Source organism: Lygodium microphyllum, chromosome 8 (assembly GCF_053477565.2).
Source record: "Lygodium microphyllum isolate KBCC chromosome 8, Lygodium_microphyllum_v1.1.10, whole genome shotgun sequence".
Classification (NCBI taxonomy): Eukaryota; Viridiplantae; Streptophyta; class Polypodiopsida; order Schizaeales; family Lygodiaceae; genus Lygodium; species Lygodium microphyllum.
Window position 1 is genome coordinate 43,569,449 of NC_141142.1, and position 12,924 is coordinate 43,582,372.

Below are 12,924 nucleotides of genomic sequence, written 5' to 3' on the forward strand. Positions count from 1 at the left end.
CCTTTCTCTCTCTGTTCCCCCCGCTGGTCTATCTGCGCGCTTCTCTCTATACCTGTGCCTGAAATCCTACGTGCAGGTCATGTCTGGAGACTGTGCCTGTGTCTAAAATGTTTTCTGCAAACTGTACTGGAGACATCTAGAGACTCTGCATGTCACGTTTGGAGACTGCAGCTGTGTCTGAAACATCTTGCGCAGACTGCGTTGTGAGTGCAGACAGAGGTCACGATTGCAGGTATGTTGTCTTTTTTATGTCTGTCACAAGTTGCCGTCTGAGGTCACGACTGCAAGTCTACGCCATCATCATCATCTCTCTCTCTCTCTCTCTCTCTCTCAAAAGATAGCAAATTACGTCCTTGTATGGCATTACCATAGGGTAACTCGTGTAAACCCAATGTAGCATATATAACACCCTTCGCATGATATACATATGCGATGGATACCAAATACTACTATATTTTACTCGATGAAGAATCACTTGATCATTGACGCAACTGGTAAATGATTTTACGACTAAAATAAATCATCTCTACCCCATTTGTGTGGCATGCGTAGGAAAGAAGTACACATGATTGACATTGAATAATATAGAAATATGTATGACCTCCATCTCCCCCCCCCCCCCCCCCCCCCTTCCTCTCTCTCTCTCTCATAAGGATACCTATACCAATAAATTTGCAACTTGGAAGTAGGTAACATGGCCTTGAAGGATTCACTAGCCAAAACACACATATAATACTTGATGTGAGCTAGAGGAAAAGTTAACAACAAAGTTGGTTGTAACTAAATAGGAAGATTGAAGATCAAGTTAAGGAAATAATAGTAAGACTACAAGAGGATTTACAAAAGGAAATAGAACAAGAGGCAAACAAGGTATGACAAACTCTCTTTTTTTTGGGGGGGGGGGGGGGGGGTAGTAGACTATCTTTTCAATAGTCAATGAAGCTACATTGCAAAATAAGATTGCATCCCATGAATGTCTAAGATACCCCCTCAAAGAGTAATGTGAAGAAACACAAAGAGGAACTAGATAATGAAAACCACCAATGATGTTTATAGTCATGCATGCTAGAGACTAGAATAAGACCATTATTCAAAAACTAAGGGTTGGTTGGATGGTGCCATGGTGTATCATTAAGCAAGGGAATAATTGAGCAACTTTGGTGTTTGGAGACATACAGCATAAAGTTGAAGCATTGAAGCAATCAAAAGGTTTCAAGTGAATAAAAAATGTGGATCATTGATGAACTTACCCAACACAACTCAAAGCATGACCAAGTGAAATCGCCAAGATTATATGTTGCCACATTTGCTATGACATGTTGCTAGGCAACATAACATTCACATTGGATCGGGCAAAGGTAGCACATTGATGCTAGATAGTCTGGTGTAAGGGTCCTACAATATGCAAACATACAATGATTATTTATATCAAGACATGTCAAATAATCCCTAATGTTGTCCGAGAGTGCTATGGAGTCTGAGATAGCAATGAGCAGGGATAGAGCTGAGAGTTGAGAGTGATGGACTCAGAGTGATGGAATCGAATGTGAGTGTACCAGTGTGTTCCACGATACACAAAGAATAAAAATGTATTTATATGTTAGGGTACAAGTAAAAGGTGTGTTAACATGTGTAAGTTTATACACACGAGATTAATGGGACTTTACACCCAACAACCTCCCACTTGAAGGCTTGAAGTGGTACCTTTAAACTATCCAACTCTCACTAGTCGAATGCAATGCTCATGCTAAGCCTTTGCAAGACTTTTAGTGAGAACATTTACAAGGTTATCTTGGGTTTTGACCTTAGTTAGTGTAACAAGACCATTTTGAAGGATATTAAATTTTGCCTTTGAATGTGATCATGCTTTAGAGGTTTTGTATTGTGGTTTAGACCTTAGGGGTGGATATGTGGGAGTGTAAATCCCATGTGTCACAATAATTTGTTTCTCCCTCTATGCCTCCTAGTTTGCATGGAAATGTTAATACAGATTCACTTTAGGTTGGGTTTGTTGCGTCTTGCCGGTTAGGGTCAAGCATCCAAGGGCGCTCCTTGGGCTTTTGTGGTGAAACGCCATGCTCACTAGGAAGCTTGTTCGATTCTGGCGCATTCAGCCTCTAATAATATCACATATACTTTTCAATGCAGGGATAAATGATTCTACTTTAAATCTCAATCTCAATCATCTTGTGTGCCTACAACTGCAATGGTTGGCAAAGGTGCTTTTGATTTTGCTTTGATGTTTGATGCTCGTGGAAGGCTTTGTTGGTGAGTTGCATCCTATCGGTGTCTAAGGATGCTCATTGGGTTTTTGTGGTGAAACGCCATGCTTCACACTTTTCAATGTAGGGGTAAAGGATTCTACTCTAAACCTCAAACTCAATCATCTTGTGTGCTTGCAACTACAATGGTTGGTAAAGGTTTTTTGATTATGTTGTCATGGTTCATGCTCATGGTAGGTTGTTGCCCTCTCAAGATTCCTTTCATGCTTAGTAGCACCAGTTTCCTCCCTGTGCTTTGATTGCTGCATTGTAGAGGGTGGATCTTGTGAATGTGAATGTTTTTTGCGCAATGGAGCATAAGCAACACTTGTTGGCTAGTTTCACCTATGTTCATAAGGACTTTACAGTGTTCTTCAATGGCTGGGTTGTTCGATTTTCATTGAAACCTTCATTGGTTCATCAAGATATTTGAGGCAAATTCCTAGTGGTGGAGATTATGTATGAGGGAGAGGTTCTATGGTTGGTGGGTGTGTATGCTCCCAATTCACCCAAAGACCATTGTTAGCTTTGGGAAGATTTGCAGTCTCTTTCCATGGTCTGCTAGAGGCTTATTATGGGTAACTTTAATGTATGCGTGTCTATGAATCAAGTGGCTTTGCATCACTGTTATGGATGGTCCTGAGGAGCATCAAGTATGGGATGCTATGGCAACCTTGACATTGAAACATGACATGTGGTCGTGGTTGTATCCTTGTGAGGCCAGATTTACATATCAACCTCTTTTTCCAACAGTGATTGATATGTGGGTGGAGAGAGAGCTTGTCCTTTTTGATAATTACCCCTTGGTTTTGAAAATGACTCATTGTCCATGCCTTCAAGGGTCTGCTTGTTTGCCCGCCTTTACGTTTTAATTAGTCTTTCTTGTTGAATGATTAGTTTTTCAGATATATACAATAGTTGATTGCTGTATTTTGCATGCATGTTTTGTTCGGGGCTAGCGATGCGTGGTCTGTTTTTAGGGATAATGCATGTGCATTGTTTCAACAATATGGTACTTAATATACATTAGCTTTTCGTGTTGAATTGTAGTATTTGCACTATTTATTGCAAATATTTATTGCAACATTCGGTTAGTATGCAATGGGCTAGGGATACCTTTGAAGACTTGATCACATGCTTTGAATGGTTGAAATGCAGAGTTGTAGCTCTCCAAGAGGAGGAATATGTTAAATTTAAAGTGTTGGTTCATTTGGATGCATTGGACAATAATAACTGTTAGACTCATCACTTCTTTGTTGGTTTACGTAAAAAACATGCCCTGGAGAATATTGTACGATTGATGAACGAGAAGGGGGATATGATTGTTGAGCTGACATCGATTATTCAGATATGCCTTCAAATGAATGGGCTGACTTGATTGAAGCAAATATTACTAGGGAGGAAGTGGAAGAAGTGCTTTCCCATTCACCACATAGGAAAAGCCTTGGTTGGGATGGCATCCATAATGAGTTGTTTTCAATCAATGTGGAGTAGCTTAAAGTCTAATTCACATTTGCTAGCATGTATGGAGATCTAGATCGATGCCTTTAGATTGGAAGATTGCAATTATTTGTTTGCTACCCAAGGTCCCTTCACAATGTACTTTGAAATAACAGAGACACATTTTTGTTATGGGCTTCTTATACAAGATCATTTCTAATAATTGCCAACATATTGTATAAAGTGTTCCCATAGTTAATTCATCCACGTCAGTATGGTTTCCTTAAGGGATGGAACATTATGCATAATATTGTGAATGTTTAAATGGAGATTGATTATGCCAAAGTCTCTGGCCATCAAGTTGTCATGATCTAGCTAGATATTGAAAAGGCTTTTGATTATGTCAGCTGGTCTCTCATGCAACAAATGATGTCCACCATGGGCTTTGATCCCTGTACTATTTCTTTTATTGACACTCAATCGGGATGTAGTGGCACATGTTGTGCTTAATGGGGGAGGTAGATCTGTGTGTGTGTGTGTGTGTGTTAAGGATGTCCTCTCAGTTCGTTATTGTTTGCATTGATTAGACACCCGATGCTCTCTTTGTTGAATATGATAGTTGGTGATGGAGAGATTGTTGGTTTATATCTTCCTAGTGGCCCCCAACTATTGGATCAATTGTTGGTAGATGATTTATTTATGTTTCTTAATAAGGGTGATCAGTCCAACGTCAATCCAACGATGGCTACTTGGTGTATATTTGGTTTAGTCTCGGGCCTTCATATAAATGCTTAAAAATCTACATTGATTTCTAGTATAGATATTGATTTGCAAGCATTGGGTTGGCATAGAGCTATTGTTTCTAAAGGTAATAATTACCCAGTACTTGCAATATCCCATTGGTGTGGATGTGCCTCCTAGAGTAATACTTGATTAGACGTCTTCCAAAGTTCATGATAGGTTTATGTATTAGAAAACTTAGGATGGCCTCTTCAAGTGCAGCTCAATCTAGCATGATTAGTATGATCTCATTTCTTTAACCCTTGCTTCCCAGGACCAAGAAGCCTCTCTTGGAATTGGTGCAGCTCATCCGCTTTATGTTGTGGAAATTAAAAGACCATCATTTGGGTTAGGTGTGGATATCTTGGTAGCATATCACTAATTCTAAATGGTTGGGGGAATTGCATTGTTGGATGTTAATAGTAGCTTTGAGAATGGCACTTTTGCAAGCCTTGTGTGTGAAGTCACCCTTGGACCGATGTTACGATTTTTTAAATTAAGGAGACTGGTATCACCTATGGTTGCATGGTTATTTGAGCATCTTGGTAGCATGTGTTGAATTCTACAAGGCCTCTCGAAACATCACAATCATTTCTCCTTACTCATTTCATTGTCGCTTGGTAACAGATTCTTTGCTTTATAGCTTAGCATGCTCCTCATAATTGAAAGGAAGCTAATTCATTACAAGCAGAAGTATTGGCCACTTTCAGGTTGCTTGATTGGATAGATAAAGATTTACATTGAGATAAATTTAATCGGATGGCTTGATTGGGGTTGTAGACGATGTGTAATGTTGTCATTCTTGGGTGGTCTTGTATTCCTTTTGTCACATACATCAATACTTTCGGGTGCCTAGAGGCTATAGCCACATATGATCCACCTTGCAAGAGCAAGCTTGAGGGGTATAATCCATCGCCTACTTTTTAGCATACTTTCCCTTGGTAGGATAGGATGTTTGTGAAATTTGACGACTTTGAAACAAGGTTGACTAATCAGATCTACCATAAGTTAGTAGAGGATAAGAGATGGGTTGATGAAAAAGACAATAGATTTTGGCGTGCTTGGGATAGTAAAGTGGTGGGTCATATTTCTATTGTGGAGGTCCAAGATTCCTTATCAAGTGAAAGTATTTATATGGAGATTGCTTATTGGAGACCTTCCCATTGGGAATGTGCTATATGCTTGCAAGATCTCATTAGGTAGATGTATTTTATACTACATGTGACGAGACATCGATTCATCTCTTGCCCTCTAGCAAGGCAAATTTGGACCTTTGTTTCACATGTGTGGACCTTGGTGACTCGACAATAGATGGCCGTCTATTCCTAGGTCATGGACAAGATGCCTTCTTTGTCCACTTTGCAATCAAATCATCCTTGTGTTTTTCATTTTCTTAAATGACTTTGAAACATTTGATGCACCCGTAATGCCTTCATTTTTTATTTGGCCTTGGGTATTTGTGGTCATGTGGCTTCTGTTTGAGGAATACCCTTATGGTAGATCTCTTCCATGGTTTTGGTAGACCTAGTCTTTTCTGATGTGGTTGCTACTTGGATGGATGTTTGAATCTACCCCTATTGTGCCACCAATATTATATTTGTATGCTGCATTTTAGTAGCCTTTTGTCTTGACTTGCGATTTGTTAGGATTTTTATGGCTTGCTAGAAGGCTAGATGTAAATACTTTTATTTATTGTAATCTAAGGTTCTTCATATGAGAGAGAGAGAGAGAGAGAGAGAGAGAGAGAGAGAGAGGGATTTATATATGATTAACATAAATTTGATTAGCATACATAAACTAATTAAAGAATGATTGTTAAGAGGTTTATCAACTTTTGTCTTTCCTAGTATTATTTATATCAAATAATGCATATAACTAATTGTCCAATGCTCATGCACAATTATGCACTTTGTCTTATATATTATATAGTAAACAATCATAGCATTTTTAATTGGGTTGCATCACTTGTTTAGCATATGATGGTATATATTGCATTAAATATTTTTACCTTTCAGGGATGTTGACTATACATTTCAAACTTCTTATTATATGAGGCATTGCTCATTGTGGTATTATATGGGGTATTCCATATAAAGGCAACACATTATAATAGCATTAACATGTTTGATCCATGCATAAACTACAAATTACCTAAACTTTTCTTCTAAAAAATACTTATCACATGGAGCATTGACAATATAATGTTAGCAAGGCAAATGTTTAAATTAGGCATTGCAAACTATAATGGTATCACATTAGATTGATGAATTATATATTAACATTTACTTAAACTAATTGAACTTTATTGATTTCTAGATAGCCATGACAAGGGGGACTTGTTCAAGCAAAGCGACACTAATGTGCCCATTGCCCATTTCACTTTGCTTGCGTGAAATCATTGCTTTTGAATTTAGGTAATTGGACAAATATTGTGTAACTATAATGCAACTATATAACCCTTTTGTGTAGCTATAATGCAACTATATAACCCCTGAATGATAGCTCACAATAACTTTTAGTATGTTTCACTTTCCTAGCAAGATAGTAGAACAAATATTATGTAGCTACAATGCAACAATATAACCCTCAAATGATAATGCACAATGCCTTTTAGTATGTTGCTTCAAATGCACATCATGCTCAAAATGGGCTAAGGTGTCTAGTCATTGGCCATCAATACAAGTGACCTAACAAAATCAAAGTCTTATCCTAGACAATATAGAGCTTCAATGTATTGTGCCATGTGAATCATTCCTCTATGCATTCTCTTTGACCACTTATCATCCTCAATTGTCAAATAATTCCTTCACCTTCATTGCAAGATGATCAACATCAATTTAAGAATCAGTGCAAAAAATTACTAGAGTGTTGAGGAAGCCAAGCTCCAAATGCTCAAAGGAGGACAATGTAATTTGTTGGCTAGGATTGTATGTTGCTTCAAATGATAGTGATAGTGAACAAGAACTTTTTGGATGTTGCTTCAAATGCACATTATGCTCAAAATGGGCTCAAAAGACAACTGAAATAAAATCGATCCACTCATTCACGGAAAATGACAGCAGATACCTGTCTTGACAAATGCTTTATAAAGCTGCAAGGCAATATACATGTTCAAATGCACATACACCAGCCAGATGATGAGGCAGATAAATTACAACCACCATTGCTTAATCATCTTCAGATAAAAGCAAAGAAGCCTATAAGGACAAGCCAGAATCGTCATCTCCCTCAGGCAGACTGGAGGAGTAGACAAAATAGAGGGCCCAAATGATGGTAGTAACACCCAAAAGGATCCAAATGAGAAGGGGGTTGCTCAGTCCCAGGCCAAGGCCAGTTCCTTCTGTTGAAAGCCTCTCATCCACAAGAGCCAATGTGGAAGAGCCATGCAGGGCTGCCACTGCAGAAGCAAGTGATAGAGCCCATGATCCATGTCCTGTGCTTCTCTTCTCCTCTTTTCTCTCAGTTGAGCTTCTCACATTGCACCCCTGGAAAGCAGGCAGACCTTCCGAAACACTCGTTATATCACATCTCCATCTCCAAATCAGAAACTTCTTCGGGATTCAACAAAATGAAAAAGAATTTGCAGACATGACATTATTCCCTCTTCTTTTTACAGTTCAAAAGTAAAACGATCATTCGATGTTTCAAATAAGAAGCCCAGATTAACAGGCCAGATCGTATTGTCTAATACACAGTTTCTTTCTCACGCTTGAATAACACAAAATTCAGTCCATTCATCCACAGTATCTTAAATCTTGCAAGCAAGATTGTCTAAGCATATGCATTGATATGTCTTACAAATAAGTAATACAAGTGTGAGAATCCACATTTGCAAAACTCTGGTTAGTGTCACTACTCACAAACAGTTTTATCTGAATCAATAGCAAGGCCTTCCAAAACTCTGATGATGCCCCAAAATACCATGGACAGTCTAATAGATAGATCCTAACTCAAAGACAAAGCCCTGAATGTGAGATAGACCCTAGCTCAAAGCCAAATCTACATGTGTGGGAAGCTCGAAATTCAGAATCCCTTGGTGCGTGGCAAAGCCCACTCAGAGTAAGGCCCTATGTGTGAATCCAAGGAGCAGGATTGAGGCTGCAGGGAGCCGACATTTCCTTCCACAAGAAGCTTTGATGATTTCCCTTTCGGGAAAAGGGGCTCTTTTCCCTTGTTCTTCCCTTCAGTGTTTAAGACCATGAGCTTCTGCTCGGGAGGGACCGCATACCTAACAAGGTGTGGCTGAGGGCAGTGTTCAGCATCATGAGCTTCTGAGCGGGAGGGACCGCATACCGGCAAGGATCCAGCTGCACCTGGCAAGGTATGCGGTCCCTCCCGAGCAGAAGCTCATGATACTGTCCTGGTTCATACCGTGGGAATTTTTCTAGAATTTCTTGTGTTCCTTCTTAGTACGTGATAAAAGTTACGCTCAGCGTAACAATGCAGTCAGAAATAAGCCCTGAATGGGTAAAATGCCGAGTAGAAATTAAGCTCTGAATGGGTAACATGCCGAGCAGGAATTAGGCTCAAGCACAGGTGTTCCAATCCGCATGTCACTAGGACGATGGAACAGTAGATAGCATCGGGAATTCGATCGAAGATAAGCGGAAAATAGGCCCATACACACAGAATATAAAGGGGAAAACAAACCGCTTACCGGCTGCTGGCACTGGTCTGGCTTTGTCTGTGGAAGTGATGAGAGCTTTGCCAGCGAAGGCGGATGAGAGCGAGACCGCAGGGGCAGCGGCTGTAATGGTGGCCATGGCCGGTGGCGAGAGAGCTTCTTCCTGCCTTGAAATGTCACCAAGGAAGAAGATAGATAGGATGTAACCCTCACAAAGCTATGTATGGCCCATAGCTTCACGCCCATTACACATAGGGCAAGTGTGCCCATCACACGGTCATGACCATACGAGTAAGTTTGCCCCATCATACCCCCACATAAAGCCATTCCACATGTAAGGTCACTCTCAATGTTCATAAACAACCGAGGCTTATTGTACTCAACATTGCAACCTTCAAAATCTGTAGAAGAAAGCCTAAAATGTTAAAATTTACAAAAGTTTTGGTATCGATTGCCATGGCAAATACATGCTCTATGAGAGTAAAGCAAATCTTCATGAATAGCACGGTCAAGAGTGAGATCCAATAGCAAGCACCATTGGGTGTTTGATTTGGGAGCTGGATTGTTGAGAGTGGTGACTTAAAGAGCTGCGGTGCCATGTCTCGGTACTGCCAACTAAGGTAAAAAGGCATTTAATGCCTTAAACACCATCCCCTACCACATTGATGGCAATCGTGTAAGGGCCCATGCAACAAAATTTTGCAAGCAAGAGATCACAGGAGGAAGAAGGTGGACTTGAGGAGCCAATGTAGGTAGAAGAGCGATGATAATGTTGTTCTTATGGAGATGGACTTTTTGGTGTGTTGCCAAGCTTAGGTAGGTGGGTATGGCCAAGATTGAAAAACCACTTAGTAGTGACTTGTACTAGTTTAGCGATAAGAGAAGATTACATGTTGGTGACTCCGTAGTGAAGGTCCATAATGATTTAGTGACTTTCTCCCTTCAATGATCATGAAGAATTAATCTAAATTTTCAGTTTTAGGGATGTTTTCCTTCTTCATGGGCAAGGTCCCATTGGAAGATGAATTTGTAAGGTGATTTCTTTAGACGTACCAAGCACTTGTGGTGCCTGTCCAATATAGATTTGTGGTGTGAAGGTTTCTACTTTGCTATGGTTGGCTCCCAATAGGAGCATGATTGGATTTGTATCTCAACGATTGGATACAAGCGTAGTTTTGTTTAGAGCCTCCCTTGGACTCTTCAATTCTCCCCTAAGGACACTCTCATGCATGAATGTCTTGTGGAGATCACCTTCCATGAATTGCTTGATTGGTTTGATAGAGAGATTGGGGCTCTTGTTGAAAAGTGCTATATATCCCTACATCCTCCAATAGTATTCTTTGTGCAGAGAAGAAGGTGTGCATATTAGGGTTGAAATCTCGGAATTCTTGGAAGTCTTTGGTCCTTATGGGCTAGATTTTGTTATAAAGGTCAAGTTTTCCTCTTTGTAGACTCATGCTACATTTGCCATTGTAATGAAAGAAACTGAGGGGAGAGAGAAGGAGAGTTGAGGAGAGAGAAAGAGAACAAGAAGAAGAAGGGAGAAGATTAGAAGAGGAGAGAGAAAGAGAGGAAAGAAGAGAGAAAGGAGAAGGAAGCCATGGAAGCTAGAGATGAAGGTGAAGAGTGTGATCTTGATAATAACTGGTTGCCCTAATCTGGGGCTCTTGCACCTTAAATACCCCGGTTAGTGTGACGGGGTGTCTAAACCCTAGTCAGTGTGTATCCCGCTTGTTACAATCCATCCCCACTCAAAAGGTTTTTGCCCTAAAAAACAAGGAGAAACGAAGGGGAGTGATGGGTCGGCTAAGGGAGGGTTGCAGAGTACTACTCAGAGCCCTTTGACAATGAAGAATAGGTGTGGAGAGACTAGGGACAGCATGCAGTCCTGGACCGGTCGACTGAGGTAAACGGGTCATAACTTTTGATAGGTAGCTCCAAATGGGGCGCACTATATGTCAAACGGAGCTTATGACGAGTACTTTCAGCCTGTGTAGAATGCTCATGAATTGGATTTGGGTAAGTACAAAACTGTTCTAAAACAATGTGCAGTCTATGGGCGCGGGAGGTGGGCAATTTGGGTCATGACCAGCTAGTCTTCCAGCCGTTGGGGTTCACGGAGGTAGGGAAATTCATCGAGGATGGTTGTTGGGCACCAAGAGGCTTCTTCCAAGGGTAGGCCTTGCCATTTGATGAGGTATTCTTTGATGGATTGGGATCGTAAGTGCTTATCTCGCTGTCCAATGATTGCTTCAGGAACATATTGAGTGATGCCCTCTTCATCGATGGGGGGAAGTTCTTCCACATAGTTCACTGAGGAACCCACAAAGGGTTTTAGTTGACTGACATGAAACACATTATGGATTTTGGTGGTAGGGGGAAGTTCTAAGCGGTAGGCCAAGTCACCAACTCTCTTCAGGATGCGGTATGGGCCATAGAAGCGGTGGGCTAGCTTGTTACTACTGCCCTCTTTGAGAGTGGAGTAGCGGGACTTAGGCACTTCTAAAGATTCATTTTGCATTGTTGAAGTAAAGCTTGCATATGATCCAATTCAGCTTGACTCTGAGGATTGATCTTATTAGTAAACAAGATTGTAGGAAGGGGAACCTTATACACATATAAGGCCTCAAAAGGGGAGACTCCAATGCTAGAGTGTGTGGAGTTATTATATGCAAACTCAGCCAAGTGAAGCCACGTATCCCAACTGTGTTGTACATCATGGCAAAAGTGCCTCAAGTATGTCTCAAGCCATTTGTTCACTCTCTCAGTTTGGCCATCACAGTCTGAGGGTGGTATGCAGTGGATGGAGCAAGCTTGGTCCCCATGGAGGTGAAAATTATCTGCCAGAAGTTGTTCATAAACTTTGCATCCCGATCATGTGCTATGACTTGTGGTAAGCCATGCAACTTGAAGACATTTTCCATGAACTGAGTAGCCACCTGAGAGGCAGTATATTGGATCTTAGTGGGGATAACGTGGGCAGCTTTGGTGAGGCAATTAACTACCACATAGATACTGTTCCACCCTTTCTTAGTCACGGGAAGGCCGGTGATAAAGTCCATTGTGATGTGAGTCCATTTCCCGTCAAGGATGGGGAGAGGCTGCAAGAGGCCAGCGGGCCTGAGCGTACTATCCTTGTTCTGTTGGCATGGAACACATTTAGTCACAAAGTCCTTGATGTCCCTCCATAAGCCTTTCCAATGAAAGCTCTTGGCAATCATATCATATGTTTTAAAAACACCCAAGTGACTAGCAATGGGGCAAGAATGCATTTCTTCCATGATCTTCAGCGTGAAGGGGGAAGTGTGTGGGATGACAATCTTGCCATGGGACCAAATAAGGCCATGCTTGAGCTAATATTGGGAGTTTTCAGCCATAACCCCATGCTGTAATTTCTGAAATATATGGCTTAAATGGTCATCTAACAAGTAAGCCTCCTGGAGCTCTTCAACCCAATCACTGTGCAATTCTGAGATAGATGACACTCTACATGCCCACATTCGAGAGAGAGAATCAGCCACAATATTATCCTTGCCCCGTGTGTGTGAAATGTCAAAGTCATAGTTCTGTAAGGTTGCCACCCATCGCCTTTGCTTAGGAGTCAAAGTAGACTGAGTCAAGAAGTATTGGAGGACTCGGTGATCGCTTTTCACTTGGAAGCGACTGCCATACAAATAGTGGTGCCATTTCTTGATGGCATGGAGAATGGCCAACATCTCTTGGTTGTATACATTCATTTGCATCTCTTGGCCAACATCTCTTGGTTGTATACATTCATTTGCATCTCCTTCTCATCAAGCTTGCTGCTTTCAAATGCAA

General features: G+C 40.9%; 1 protein-coding gene across 2 annotated transcripts; it reads right to left on the reverse strand.

The window, feature by feature from the left end:
- Positions 1 to 7,486: 7,486 nt before the first annotated feature.
- On the reverse strand, positions 7,487 to 9,438 carry LOC148032217 (photosystem II reaction center W protein, chloroplastic-like). 2 transcript variants are annotated; one of them, XM_087682872.1, is made up of 2 exons: positions 9,139 to 9,438; positions 7,487 to 7,966 (listed from the first exon to the last, which is right to left on the reverse strand). In XM_087682872.1, the coding sequence occupies exons 1-2, from the start codon at positions 9,430 to 9,432 to the stop codon at positions 7,679 to 7,681; spliced, it is 582 nt and encodes a 193-aa protein (XP_087538998.1). In that variant the 5' UTR covers positions 9,433 to 9,438; the 3' UTR covers positions 7,487 to 7,678. The 2 variants fall into 2 exon arrangements, with proteins under 2 accessions (XP_087538998.1, XP_087538999.1); XM_087682873.1 differs by having other exon boundaries at positions 7,487 to 7,983; positions 9,139 to 9,315.
- Positions 9,439 to 12,924: the final 3,486 nt, after the last annotated feature.

Bases quoted from the DNA above. Each gene is read 5' to 3' on its own strand.
- LOC148032217 (XM_087682872.1), bottom strand. From the start codon at position 9,432: ATGGCTTTATGTGGGGGTATGATGGGGCAAACTTACTCGTATGGTCAT. The intron at 7,967-9,138 runs GTAAGCGGTTTG...CCTGCTTTCCAG, and splicing joins CAGACCAGTGCCAGCAGCCG to GGGTGCAATGTGAGAAGCTC.